The 14,562-nt window shown below is 41.9% G+C and overlaps 3 protein-coding genes across 7 annotated transcripts in view; all 3 read right to left on the bottom strand.

Moving 5' to 3' along the window:
* Window positions 1-345: 345 nt before the first annotated feature.
* On the bottom strand, window positions 346-2,903 carry otos (otospiralin). Its single transcript, XM_080490032.1, has 4 exons — window positions 2,765-2,903; window positions 2,585-2,651; window positions 2,027-2,050; window positions 346-670 (listed from the first exon to the last, which is right to left on the bottom strand). Exons 2-4 carry the CDS (start codon window positions 2,640-2,642, stop codon window positions 483-485), a joined length of 270 nt encoding a protein of 89 aa, XP_080346158.1. The 5' UTR covers window positions 2,643-2,651; window positions 2,765-2,903; the 3' UTR covers window positions 346-482.
* A 341-nt stretch (window positions 2,904-3,244) lies between these two features.
* Window positions 3,245-9,350, bottom strand: apodb (apolipoprotein Db). Of its 5 annotated transcripts, none has more exons than XM_080489795.1 (7): window positions 9,285-9,340; window positions 8,245-8,459; window positions 6,378-6,493; window positions 6,177-6,298; window positions 5,586-5,671; window positions 3,962-4,205; window positions 3,245-3,557 (listed from the first exon to the last, which is right to left on the bottom strand). In XM_080489795.1, exons 3-6 carry the CDS (start codon window positions 6,486-6,488, stop codon window positions 3,973-3,975), a joined length of 552 nt encoding a protein of 183 aa, XP_080345921.1. In that variant the 5' UTR covers window positions 6,489-6,493; window positions 8,245-8,459; window positions 9,285-9,340; the 3' UTR covers window positions 3,245-3,557; window positions 3,962-3,972. The 5 variants fall into 5 exon arrangements, with proteins under 5 accessions (XP_080345921.1, XP_080345922.1, XP_080345918.1 ...); XM_080489796.1 differs by having other exon boundaries at window positions 3,246-3,560; XM_080489792.1 differs by lacking the exon at window positions 3,245-3,557 and having other exon boundaries at window positions 3,587-4,205; window positions 9,285-9,350.
* Window positions 9,351-9,696: 346 nt separating this feature from the next.
* Window positions 9,697-14,562, bottom strand: part of arhgap21a (Rho GTPase activating protein 21a) — a 44,535-nt gene continuing 39,669 nt past the window's right edge. The window contains exon 24 of the mRNA XM_080489841.1: window positions 9,697-13,559. Coding sequence (XP_080345967.1) covers window positions 11,898-13,559 — 1,662 coding nt within the window. The 3' untranslated portion in view covers window positions 9,697-11,897. The remainder of the gene's footprint in view (window positions 13,560-14,562) is intronic.

The raw sequence follows: 14,562 nt of genomic DNA, 5'->3' as shown, positions 1-14,562 counted from the left end.
GAAATCATGCATTCATTCGTTATCTGTTTTTCTTGTATACTTGTTTAAAAACGAATTTTAAAAAAGTGATTTAAATAGAGAGAGAAAAGTAAGGAAAGTACATTTAACAAATAAAATTCCATCCATCCATCCATCCATTCATCCATCTATGCATCCATTGGTCCATGTCATGAAAAAAACCAAGAACTTAAATTTTTCAGAAATGTTTTATTTATTCATGGTCATTTATATGAAGATATTACGAAGTGCTACAAGACTATTTGTGCTAACTGTATTTTCTATAAGTATACAGACCGTGCTACAACCTTTGAGAAAGACCTTTGTATGCACTTCCTCTTATTCACCTAATTTCCTTTATAATCTCTCCCTTCAATTAAAGTAATTAAATGCATTGCTTTTTTTATTTTTTTATTTTTATTTTTCTTTATTTACTTGGATGATCCCATTTCCTGTTTTGTCCTTCTTCTACTTCATCTACCCCTTCAGTGTTCGTGCCCTGCGTTGGTCTCGTAGCCCAGCGTGTCTCCCAGGTGCTGGTGGGCAAAGAAGGCCCGGGCCATCTCGTTGATTTGGTTGTAGGCTCCGATGGATCTGAAGTATTCAACGTAGTTCCAGAAGTCGGAGGTGGAGTAGGGCCAGTAGGGAACAGCTGGACGCTCATCGTAGGGAACTAAAAAACACAAAGCAGGCGGGGAGAGGATGAAATGTGAAGCATTAATAGTAGTAATCCAATTGAATAATGAGCCGTGTTAATGTTGGCTGGCTGTGGATCGGTTGGAAGAGAAGTCACATGATATTTGATTGTAGGGCTGGAACGTAATGCTGAATCTTTAAAATGACTTTAAAGTCATGAAGGAATATCCTTCGTCAACATTTTGGAGTTCAAATGTTAAATTTACACATATTTTATTTAGTGCCCTATGAGGAGTCTCAAGCTTGAATCAAAGTCGATTCCATTCATTTTAACTGAGATGTAATTTGTAAAAGAAATTCAGCCGAAATAGTCTAAGAAGAGAATTTATGGTCAAGGGAACCATGTCAATACACCATGAAAGTGTTTTTCTTCATGACTTTACAGTGAGATAGTGTGCAGGATTATAACTCTTCTTGTCTGTTAGGACACTTAAGGAATGTGCTTCCATCGCTCTCAAAGAAAAACAATAAACAGCAACCGAGAGGATTGTTAAAAAACGTATGAGTGATTGGATGAACTCATCAAATCGCGAGGAGAAGATAAACCAATCGTTTTATGAGAGAACACCTTGAATGGTAGAAATGGTAAATGGATTTAATTTATTACGACAAACATTTTACATTTTAGCAAATATCAGACAACAGTATTGTTTATACAACAAAAATACAATTAATAAACCATCAATCTCTATTAATAGCACAACATTTTTAGCTATATTCTGGTATTTCCTTCAGGTTGTCATTGTTAGTCAAGAAGAAAACATAAACAAATGCAGAAGCTATCAGATGTGGTCACTAAAAGGTTCACTTATTAATCAAAACTTGGTATTAAAATAAAGCACCTGGGGGCATTCAGTACTGCAGTTGACCCTTACATCAACAATGTTTTATTGTCAGAAAATCAAATTTGGCTGAAGACAAACAACACATGTTTGTTTTCCATTTTGAATCTCTGAGAAGAGTTCTCTGTATAATGCAAGTTTGTTTTAAGGCCGGGCTTGTGGGTCCAAAGCTGGCCCGCCAGAAGGTCCAAGTATGCAGACAGAGGAGACAAAAGATTCTCAATGAATGTAATTGTATTTTCTAAGCCTGCATAATAAAGAAATCCATAAAGGATTTATTTATCTATTTTTCTTTGCTTTTAACAATAGAACTAATTCAGTTTCTGTTTAAAGGTGCTATCCCACAGGCCAGAAATCAAATGTATTTAATTGCTTCTCCCGTTAGTAATTCAGATGCCAACATCTAGAGAACATTATTTAATATGTAAATTGTATGTTTGTGTGGACGTGGGTTCGAGGAGACGTTAAGTGTTGTTTGTGTGACACGGTACCTCCTTCGGGGATGACTCTGGCCTCTGTAAGGTGGAGAAAGAGAGGAGGAGGAGGAGGAGGAGGAGGAGAGGGGGAGAAAAAAAAAGTTAACATTCCCGAGCAGCATTCCTTAGCTGTCTGTACACAAAGACGGGATTCAGGAACGGGAGAGTGGAAAGTGAGCTTTTTCCCAGCGGACTGTAAGGATACCTGCTTCCTCCTCAAATATTATTGCTGACCCTTTTGCACACACACACACACACACACACACACACACACACACACACACACACACACACACACACACACACACACACACACACACACACACACACACACACACACACACACACACACACGTCTAAACCAGGCGGATTTCATTGCAGACACTCGGACAGACTCGTCTTTGTACACAAAACAAATACGTCCCTATAGATGCAGCACTGTCACTTCACACGAGCCACTGAGAGAAACATTTCTACACGCACATGCATCAAACTTTATGTTCATCCAACTGAGTTCAGTAAAACACTCGTGAAAATTAGTTCTAATTCAGAGATTGAATTGGAGAAACTCACCACTCAGATTAGAGGCGGAGACACAGAGGAGAACGCCGAGCCACACCAACAGCTTCATCCTTCAGTCCTAAATGAACAAAAGTCTCAGTTTAGTTTAGTTTATCTGGACCAAAACAGACGCAGTCACTCACAAGCAACACGATAATATCATGCTTTTCGGAGAATCTTGCAGATGTTTACCTGTGGAGGGTTTGTGAAGCCGTGCAGAGCGACGCTGCTGGTGCTGTGCTGGTCCGCTGTGGTCTGTGGTGTGATGGGGGCTCAGCAGAGGAAGAGCCGGACGACCTCCGACTCTCTCTCTCTCTCACACACACACACTGAAGTCTCACCCACATTACACTGTCAAGTATTTACCGAAGGTGGCTCTTTTTTTTTTTTTTTTCCCCCTCCAGATATTTCCAGCTGGTGTAAAATGAGTTGATCTGTGCGGCTGCATGCGCTCTGCACTGACTAGAGCAGCAAACTCAATTAGTGAGTTTGATTTTTAGTCGACTGGACAAAACCTGAACTCATCATCTGTCCTGATGATGAAGTACTTTGTGTGTAAAGTAACCGGGAGCTTTAGGATCCATACATGAATTTATATGAAGAGCAAAACTCTTAGAGAATTAGTGTTCCACTGTTTCTACATAAAGATTAATGAGTCCAAACAACAAAGTTAAACTGAAGCAGGCAGCGTACGTATGATGCACATATTTAATTTACAGAGTTGCCACAATTTTCCCAACGTCTGCACTGATTTTATCAAGATAGTTTGTAAATTTTGTAAAAAAAAGATTTTGAGCAAAGTGGCCAAACATTTACCTCTTTCATGTTTTAAAAAATGTTCCTCTTGAGTTGAATAAATCTATCAGGAAATGACAGATTAATCAGGTGTTCTTCACCTTTGTCAGCATGTTCGCTTCCATTGTAAATACGATCACCTGCTTTACTTTTTCTGTAACTCCGACCTCCCAGCTTCTGCATTACAGTTCTGCTGTTGAAAAAAAAAAGCAACCAAAACCCTTTTCTTTAACAAATCTTTAATATACACAAACGTTATTACAGAAAAGTTTAGTTTTTTTTCCATCACCCAGAGCAAAACAGTGCTATTGACTGGAATAAGTCATTTTGAATAAACTATTAGATTTGCTTGTTGATGCTTTACAGACTTCATTACTTAATATTGCAAAATGCAGTATTACAAATTTAAAAGGTTATATATTAGATTTTGTTCCTTCATGTTTATATGTAATGGTGCAGGCTGTGATCAGAATAATAAAATGTTGATCATCTGAATTATAAAAAAAGTGTTGAAAAATAATACATTTCTATTACACTGCATCATTTAAGAGGCGGGAACAGGATAAACTGGTCTGAGCAGGACGGCTGAACGACCTGATGAGTCTCTAGTCGTCCTTGCAGCCCGTCTGGTCCGTAGCCTTCATCCTGAAAACGTCGACTCCTTCTCTCACCAGCAGCTGCTTCGCGTGTTGCACCGTCTCCTGAGGTATGAAGCGCGAGCGCCCGAGAATCCAAGCGAAGTCGATGTGGAACAGGCGGAGAACGTCGGTGCAGGAGTAGACCACACTCATGCTGGTGTAGTCGGTGGTCAGCACCCAGTACGGGCTGTACGGAGAAACTGCGAGCAACAAGAAAGAGAAGACAACAACAATGTCAGAGGCAGAGTTTGAACAGTGGAGGCACTGGCAAGTTGACGCAGTATGTGATTAAAAGTGGGGCTGCATATCAATGAATCGATAAAACCTGATTTATCAGGCACTTTTCATGAGAGCAGAATGAAAAACAGTGTTAGTCACAATAAAAACCGCAAAGTATAAGTACACACATAATCACAAAGGTAAGGGAAATATCACAGCAAGGATAAATAGAACATTTTAAATCAGTCAACAATGACGTGGATGAGTGTTCTGAAATAATAGGAATCGATGAAAAATTAGAACAAAAAAAAAACTATGGTCACGAGTAAAACAAAACTGTAAAAAATAAGCTGTAAAAAAAAAATATATATATAGATAACTACAATAAATACAAAATTGTTAAAAACTTCAATATAGCCACCTTATATGCTGGTTTTATTCTGAAATTGATCCCAGCTAAGAATGGGCAAAGAGAGTTTACACCCTGGACAGGTCACTAGTCCATCACAGGACAAACACACTCATGACAGACCTGCTGTCAATACAGAGTTCACCTCAGTAAAGGAGAAAAGCAGGGGAGGGAGAAATTCAACCTCGAGGCAGAAAAGCCCAGTCGGACTCGAACCGGGATATTTCACATCACCATGACCTAAAACTTGCAGTTGAACAAAAAGCCAGGCTGGATATGAACAGTGGATCAACGCTCTCTCTGCGGTGCCTCAAGTCTTCAGGCAAATAGAAGGCCACTCCAAAAAACAAACAAGGACTCCATTGGGTTCATATGATAAAAGCAAATCTGACAAATGGGTAAGAGTGAGATATGAGCTTCAGAAGCCAGTAAAAGATCCTTAAAATCAATTCTGAAGCACACAAGGACTCTTTAAACTTGTTGGTTTGTGTTCTCGATGGAAAAAAAAGTGGAATGTTCAGTCTAATAATGATTCTTTGTTGAGCGACGTCTCATCTTAACTCTTATTGCAGACACTCTGTGCACAAACACATTTTCCTTCAAGTCAACAGTCACATAAATGCAGGCGTCATCGGCATACCGATGCTATGGGATGTTGACCGTAAGAAAACCTCGTCATCTGTCCCTGTGATGCTGTTTCCCAGCGTCGCTAAGAAAAAACATGTCTGGAGACGCAGTGGGATGAACATGAATGATAAAGGACGGCTTTCACTGACAGACAGACTCATTGTCGCTGCGCCTTATAAATAAACTGAGGCTCCTGTGTCACGCATCAGCCGATATCGTCAGTCTGAGGTTTATGTGTTGCGCTTAAACGGGATGAGTTCAGACGAGTTCAGCGGAGAGTCGCAGTTCTGCTAAAGGTGACGCAGAAACCCAACATTATACTTACAATATGAAAAGCCGACTCCAAGTTTGGCTGCTTCTCGTGGGTCAGTAACTATCGCTGTGCCCTCTGCCGTGCGCACCTTGTCTTTGCTGAGAAATTAAATAAAATCAGAGAAATATCATTAAAAATAATGAGCATTTTATTCAGTTATTCATTAACAAACGCTGATATGATAAAATGACTCACAGCATTTCCCTGTAAATGTTAAAAAAAAAAAAGTATGATCTTTCCAAAGACGTAAAAATGTTTATATATATTCAGAGGGAAATTGACGAAGTTTAGCTGCTTCAAAATAAAACTGATGTACAAGTATGAAATGACGGGTGAAGAAAGGAGGAGTATGAACAACTTTGTGTGAGACGATGGGAAACACTTCAGGCCTCGTTTAAACGCTTCAAGTGAAAATGGAAAACCTTTGTAGCGTTCCGTGTGTCTGTTTACACGACAACGGTGCTCGGAGAAAGCAACTTTTCAGAAAAGTCAACAGTGGGTGAACAATAACCAAAATGGCGGCCTCCAGAGTGTCATGATTCCCCGTCCGGATATTCTCCTTGGACTTGACGGTGAACTGCGTCAGAGTCCTTCAGTACTCACTAGAACTGAGAGTTCAGCACTCGGATGGTACCGTCACCCCTGACCGCATAGTTTGCCTCGATGCACTTTCCTCTCTCGAAGGAGGCGGGGAGCTTCTCGATCTCGTACCATCTGCCCAGGTACTGTCGACGGAAACAAGCCGTTCATTCTGGGTAGCTCACTGGGTGCCGGGTTCACACGCCTCTTTATGTATTGCGTTACCTGCTGGAGGTTGAAGCCGGGCTGCACCGGTGGGTTAGGACAGGGACCCCAGCGATACGTCTGGGCTGAGATCAGAGGCAGCAGCAGCAGGAGAAGACAGACAGCCGCCATGATTCCTGCAGAGGAACCGAACAATGTATTCCCACCAGAAAGAGGGTCACCAAAGAACCAATCACAGGCTGGGGATGGTTGTTCTGTTGATTCCAGCGTCTCAGGGGGAAAGACAGACAGAGACAGACTCGGAAAACTATGAATAAATGTCCTTTATAAAATTTGTTTTTTTTTTGCTGTGAGCTAAATGTCAAGCACACTGATGGGATGTTGCCTCAGGCCATCCAGATTGTGGCCTGCCCTGTTGTAATCTGTATATGTGCGTATATAAAATGTGTATATATTTGTTGTTGCTTTTACTTAACTGTGTTATATTGTTACTAATGTGCGTCTGTGTGTTTTAAGCTGCTGAAATTCCTGTGAAGGATCAATAAAGTCAATTCTATTCTATCACTGTGGTTTTCAGGCATGTTAATGAAATATATGACGTATGTATGTATATAAGAATGTGTGGGTATACTCGAATATAGATTATCTATTTTGTAAAAACATGTTTTCATGAAATAAATTTTCATGAAATAAATTTAATTATAATATCATCAAGGGGTTTATATATATATATATATATATATATATATATATATATATATATATGTAGATATGTATGTTTGTGTATATGGAATATATGGATATAGGTGCATCAGTGTGTATATGTGATTGGACACGGTTTCACATGTCTGCAATGAATGAATTAAAAAAAAATAAAAAATTCTTGAAAGTTTGGGACAAGTTCTGAATCTGTTTTTGAACAGAAAAACCAAACCTCCATAAATAAAAAAGGGGGGCTCTGATTATTTCTTTTAGATTATTTTACAATACAAATGGTTAACTAATGTCTTAGCGCATTATTCCCAGCTTAACTGCTACAAAGGTAGATAAGTCTTGGTTTTACTTGCGTGACATGAGATCATAATGTACATTTTTAAATCTTTCTTTGACTGGTCTTTGAGTCTGACACATGTCCCACAATAATGCACTTGTAATATAAATCATTTAATGCTTGAAAGAAAAAAAAAGTTGCAAGAGGAAAAAGTTGGAATGTCAGATTTCTTTTTTGAAATGAAATTTTAAACCACATTAACTATTCTACATTTAGGTCCAGTTTGGAGGGTTTTTCCTTTAACTGACATTTTATGAGAAATGATTTTAAAAAGGGTAGCAAGTTGTTTTGAGGATTTGTTTGACTTTCAACAGAAGATGATAAATGAATAAGAAAGCTGAATTCATCCATCTCGTTTCGATGGTTCTGCAGCAACGTGACGAAGGTTTCCGCTTACAGGTTTAACTGTACACAAAGGCCAAGCTTTTGTTTCCGAACAAAGAGAATTAAGGTGCAGCATCTGAACACCTGACACGATTCACATTCTCGCTCTCACTGTTCCATGTAAAGGCACAAAGAGAAAGACAACCAAAACAAAACATGACACTTGTGTAAGAAACAGACATGGCAGCAAACGTTGCTTTTTATCTGTGGGCTGTTTTCTTTTTGTCTCATAGAGCAACATGGCATGTTGCCCCACCAGTTCTCCTGGTTGCTGATAAAGAGCTTCACACACTGTAAATATGCTGGATGAAAACACATACATACATTTATCAGTTTTTTCAGGAGCTTTAAGGTTCTTCTTAAAGGGCATTTGGAAATAAGGTTAGGATAAATTCTTATTATGGCATTAATGTAGTAGAATAACAGTAGAATAACAAATATTGCTGTTAGAAATAACAGAAAATAATAAATAAATAAGATTAACAGGCATACCTGTGTGTGTTTGTGGTTTTATTCCCTCCCGCAGTTGCTGGTCCGTCTCACCTGCGCTGCGTGGAGACGTCAGGTGTGTCAAGTGAAGGTCTGACGCTCGCAGGGGAAAGTGTCTCTCGAGCTCCTGTGCGTCTCACGTTGCGTCACTCACGTGGCACCTCGTTAAGTAATTGTTATCATGCGCACATTCCCGCACGGTGAGCGTGTGCGCCCGGCTGAAGGGAGAACACAGCAGCACTCTGCTCACTTCAACATGTACAATTCACTTACATTTAAAAAAAATGTAGATTGTTTTTCCTCAGCTCGGCACATTTTAATACGATTAAAAATCGCACTACTTTAAGAAATAGTATATATCTTCATCGTTTACTTTCTGATGATGATCTGGTGCTGGTCAGCATGTAGTCAAACATAATCACTACTGCAATACCACAATCAAAATACTGTACTTAAATGTCTGAGGAATGGCTGCATCAGAAATCACTTACTCATAAAAATAAAAAAATATTGTCATTCATATGACCAGTCTGACTGTGATTCATTATGTTCTATGACCATATTGTATGATGCACTATTGGATGCCTACTGAATGGAAAATATGCAAAAAATACTGTCGTATAAGGACGTGATTTGCAGCAGTTCCTTATTGTGTACAAAACAATCTTTTTGTGGTTAATATCTTACATTTCTATACAGGACATAAGCATAAAAGGAATGTAGTTTCTGAATTGCCCACCGACTACATACCAAAATGGCCATAATATAAAGGAAATAATCCTAATTTTACCTCCTGGTTACATTTATAATAGACTTCAATGTAAAAATGAGGCAAGATTAGATTAGAAAAATACATTTAAAAACAAATGCGAGTTCTGATGCAGTTTATGTAGCCATAGGGAAAATATATTTTACTAAAATAAAATTATTCTTCATTTGGTTGATTGGACGAATGACAAACATCATACCTGCTTGTATTCATCACGACAAACAAGCAGCTTTAATAGAGACACAAAATACTACACAGACTGATCGTCACTCACCTGTGTCAGTGCAACTGGCGTGTTATAACGAGTGCAGACTTCTTCTCCTCTTCAGTGTCGATGCACAGGGCACCCAGCTTTCACTTGGAATTCACCACCTACTGTTCTGGAGTGTTAAAGCAGCTTTTTTTTTGTCTCTGGAGTTTCTGAACACCGCACATGCTCAAATCATTTGTTTGTTCTGGCTCTAGTTCACACTGTATCAAACTATTTATTTATTTAAACAAGCAAAACAACAAATTATTATTTGCTGTGAAAATTATAAACATATTGAACAGTCATGGATTCATTCAAATAAGTAATAGTAAATGCTTCTACATTGGTGAGGAATAGAAGGATGAAGTATGAGTTGATTCCCGTTTTGTTGAGATGTTTCATGCGAAATCAGGAAGCAAAACACACCAATCTAATAAAGATTATTTATTTCCAGTGTTTGTTGGAGGAGGGGCGGGGGTGTTGCACCCATGTTTCGCTGTACACAGGCATAGAGATGTTTACACTTCAGCAAACTTTGTCTCATGCAAAGATACAAATCTGTAGATTTTTTTTTTCTCCCAGTTTTTTTTTTTTTTTTTTTTCTTGTAGCGCCCATGCATTTTACTGCACTTGGAGAAAAAAAAAACACAGAAAGAGTGAGAGAGAGAGAGAGAGAGAGAGAGAGAGAGAAAAAAAAAAAAGAGTAATGAAACATAAACACTGACATAAGCTCTGACCGCTCTGATGCTACTATGGGTTTAACTATAAACAGGATAGAATCTGGAATGCGTTGTGAGGTCATCTGCTAAAAAAGAGCTTTTTCTTGTCTCCACAACCGTCTATAAAAAAACAACAACAAAAAAAAAAAAAAACAGTTTTTCTTTTTAAAAAATAAAAAGAGGCACTTTTTCTTCTCCAGATAAAAACGACTCGCACATATGTAAAAATGTTACTTTTTGGACTATAACTGAACAACATTTGCAAAACAAAAACTACTTTGTACCAGGCATTACATACTATAGTATCAGCATTTCATCACTGCTTTATTCAGTCTTCATCGGATGAAACTTTAACAATGAACCTTCAGTCCTTCAAGCTAATATCTGGCCGTTGAGACTGTACTGCGAAAAACTGAAACTTCCCACAGCACCCAGCTCAGAAAGCAGCCCTCGGTTACTTCCACATACTTCAAGTACAGGCGAAAAAATAACATACATGTTCCGAAGGGAACGTGAGTAAATCGTGTTAGCCTAAAAAATAAGGGCCCGTGTCCAAACAGCAGTTTTTTTTCTGAGCAGACATTGAGGGGGGAAAAAAAATGTGTCGTCACTGGAGTTTTCTGAAAGCAGCCAATCACCGTAGACTGAACGAGTCTCGCCTGGGCGGGCGCCGATTGTGAGCTAAATGTTATTAGTGTTGAATATTAAACTTAACTCAAGTGTTTTTACCTTCTTTCCTCTTTAAAATGTCCTAACAGAAGGAAAAAGGGTACCAAAGTGTGGGTCTCTTATCAGGGGGTTTTGAAGGGGGCACAGCAGCAGGAATTATTAAAGGGAGGGTGTAACGTGGGCTATGACAGAGGGCTGATGCAACAATGCCGCACAATGGTGAAAACCAAAATTTAGGGCAGAATAGGTCTGATGATAATTAGGAGGCATTGTGACACCTATTCAGTTATCTGCTATCAAAACAAACCACAAATGATCAAGTTCACTGTTAAAATCTTTGGAATAAAAATCATCTCAAGTGTGTTTTTTGTAAATTCATCAAAGCAGATGTAAGGACGTCAAAACTCTTAACCAGTTGCCTAATTCCCTGCTTTGTATTGTTTTCATACTCAACGATCCAAAAACATGCATGTGAAGTCAATTAATGAGCCTCAAGGTGTGAGTACGAATGTGAGTGTTTGTCTGTGACGGACTGGCGATCTGTCCAGGGTGGATCCTGCCCTCGCCCATGGTTAACTGGGAATGGCTCCAGCGCCGAACGGCCCTGCACACGATTAAACAGTCTCGGACATGGATGGATGTGTCGTCTTCACATAATATCTTTCCAAATTGAATGAAAGCCAAAAACAACATCTGAAACTCTAATGTGATTGGTTGTCAAAAGCACCTGTGACAACGGTCATAAAGCTGAATGGACGCAGGCCCCGAAACATTCTTCATACGGCTTGTAAGAGGAAGAACTGAACCATGATTCCTATTAAAAAACAAAATTCCTGCTTTCCTTCAGTAACTCTCAAAGTTGACCCTTTTTTTATTTTTAATTTTTTTTTAACTTTTGTATTAGTGCTGTATAACAATCCTCTTGTTCTATTAGTGTCACGTATCAAAAGTTATGTCACATTCTTGCATTAGTAGGGTGCGATCCTGCGGGAGAAAGTTCGTGTTGTTTCCACATCCGTTCCAGTATGGCCGACGACTCGGCGGGTTCACACATAAACATCTCTTCAGCAATAATTCCAGTAACAATCACGGGAGCCTATACACAGTATGTACAGTAGATACATAAAGTATACTTTGTAGAAAAAATATTGTGCAGTAACCTCAGTTAAAATACGCACATTCGTACATGGACACATTCATTCATGTATTGGTTTTCCCACCTCATCACGTCAGACTACTCCGGACCGTTTCACAGATACTGGTAGAACCGTGAGCGGACCACTTGTGTCCCGGAGAGTTTGTGAGGGTGAGCGTCCGCCCCGAGGGAGGCTCTGTTTTTGCCCTGCGGGCCGCTCCCGTTCACAGTCTCCCCTGCGAGCGGCTGAGCGCTCATCGAGGCCGACTGCAGGGGTCGCTCTGCGGTGACGTCCTGGGCTTCCGGGTGATCGTCTTCGGGGACGGCTTTGGGCGCCACCTCCAGGCTCGGCTCGGAGCCTCTGCAGCGTTCTCTGGCGATCCAGTCCCGGATCGAGAAGTCCTGGGAGGAGCATCGGGGCTTGAGGCGGTCCAGAGCCGACAGTTCGGCTGTCTGGTCCACCCCGCCCTGCTCCCTCCAGTCGTTGATCACCGCCAGCTCGGCGAAGTCTCTCTGCCCGCCCATGGTGTGCCGCCGCCGGATGTTCTTCTTCTTCCCGCGAGCATCTGGAGCTCGGTTCTTCTGAGTGAACATGTCATCGGCGGAGGTCCGTAACCTGAACTTGAGCCGCTCGGTGATCTTGAGGTGCCAGGCGGGTTCGGGACGGTCCGACTCGCTGCGCGACGACGAGCTGAGGCTGCTGGTGGATCGGCCTTTCTTCATCACTTCCAGGACTCGAGACAGGCGAGTGGAGGACTCCGCTCTACCTTCGCTGCGCTCGCCGCTCCCAGCCATACCCTCCACCGATGATTCACTGTCTGTTTTCTGTCTCAGGGACCACCGTCTGGAGAGGGTGTCGCACTCTATCATCCTATGCGACGGAAAAAGCCGTCGAGATTCCAGCTTGGGTGTGGCGTTCCCCTCAGCTGCCCCCACACTGCCTCTCTGCTCCGTCTTTTCGAGACTCTGCTCCGGGCATGGCGTGGACTGGCTGCTGCCACCTCCGGGGGCAAAAACCGGGAAGTCGCTCTCGCTGTCCGTCTCCATCGGACGCCCCTCGCTGATGAGCTCGCTGCGCTCGTCGTCTGCCTCCTCGCCGCCCTGCAGCTCTGGGCTGAGCGCGCTGGACTCCGCTCCGGTCAAGAAGGTGATGGAGGAGGTTGTGGAGTAATCGGAGGTGATGGAGCTCACCTCGGCACCGGCGGACGCCCCCGCGCCGATTCCTGGACCACTGGACACCGCGAGATCAGCCGACGCTCCAACCATCCACTTTTTTGGTCTTGACCGCGGCACTGAGGCTCCTGAGCTCATGGTCCCGAGGTCTGAGGTATTTTCATCCAGCTGGGAAGGCGGATCAGACAGGGAGGATTTACCCTGAGGGGCAGTTTGGTAGCTGATGTTGGGGGAGCCGGATATTATCGGGGAAGGAGAGGGCGAAGGCGAGGGGTGTGTGGGTGGAGTCTTCTCTTTCAGGAATATTGAGTTCCTCTTGGCTTTAGAGGTGAGCTCCACAGTTCTGCCGTTCTCCTTCCTCTCCTCCGCCCGGACGAGCTGCTTCGCTACGGGTTTGACGTTGGGGCTGAGGCGAGTCTCGCTCTGAGGATTCAGCTTGGGGCCGGAGATTTCCTTCTTGGGAAACACTGCATCCAGATCGTCATCTGAACTGCTCGGCTGTGGCTTCTCCTTTGACTTCTTTCTTTTGCGGCTGGCTGCAGCAAAGATGGAGGAGACCAGGAGGTCTCGGCTGCATGGGTCCTTCCCTGAACCCCAGGAACCCTGCAGAACAGGAGAGGGACAAGAGAGGGAGAGGAATGCCCAAATGAATGCTGAGAAACACAGACAAAGAGCAGAAACAGGGTCCGACTCTTCACCCCTGCCTGAAATCTGTACTCCACCTGCTCCCGCGAGGCACCACAAACCAGAGAAATGGACAGAAAGAGGAACATTAGCGGCGTCGTAAACAAGGAGCACGTTATCTTCCCATGCCGGCCAGAAGCAGAAGCAGGAGGAGCGGCAGCAGCATGACTGCAGTTAAAGCTGTTGACGAACAACCTGGCAGCAGCAGTGCGATGATGAAAGCATCTGAAGCATCTGCTCTTTTTTTTTTTTTCAAACCTCATGACCACTTTGCAGCCAGAAAGATGAAACTCGGCAAAGAAAACGTATAGAAGAACTTAAAAATGCTCGGCAGGTCGGCAGGCAGTTCTTTATGTTTGTGGCACAGTTCAACCCAATTACAAGCACATTTTCCACAACCCTCGAGTTGTATCTAACCACGTAACAGTTTAACTTTTCATTTAAATAGTTTAATCAAACCCTGAGATTTCTGCTTCCTCTCAAACGCTACGGATGAGAAGGGAGTATAGTTTGTGGCGATTCTCCAGCTCACTGTTCACGGTGAGGTCTGTAGCTGCGGCAGCAGGACAAACTCAAAGTTAGGGGGGATTGAAAGCTTACTCAGAAAAAACCCTGTTTGTGTTTTGCCTGAGTGCTAACTTATACTGCACCCTCTTGTGTGGAGTAGGTAGAAATTGGAAATTGAAACTAGTGTCCACACATTTCAATTTGAGGCAGGATAATGTGCAGAATTGAATAATTTCTCAGGATAAGATTGGAGAAACGCTATGCTCTGACCATACAGACACCTATTGCATAATGATGGGAGCTTCACTGTTGAACATGTGAAGATAATCCAGAATGAGCCATCAATACTGTTCTTTCCTCTTTCTTTTTTTTTTTAAAATTGAAATTAGAAAAGCTAATGTATTTCCTCTTGCCT

This window comes from Lipophrys pholis, assembly GCF_963383615.2.
Source record: "Lipophrys pholis genome assembly, chromosome: 20".
NCBI classification, from domain to species: domain Eukaryota; kingdom Metazoa; phylum Chordata; class Actinopteri; order Blenniiformes; family Blenniidae; genus Lipophrys; species Lipophrys pholis.
Note: the sequence above shows the minus strand (reverse complement) of the source record. Positions and strands in the feature narration are given on the sequence as shown.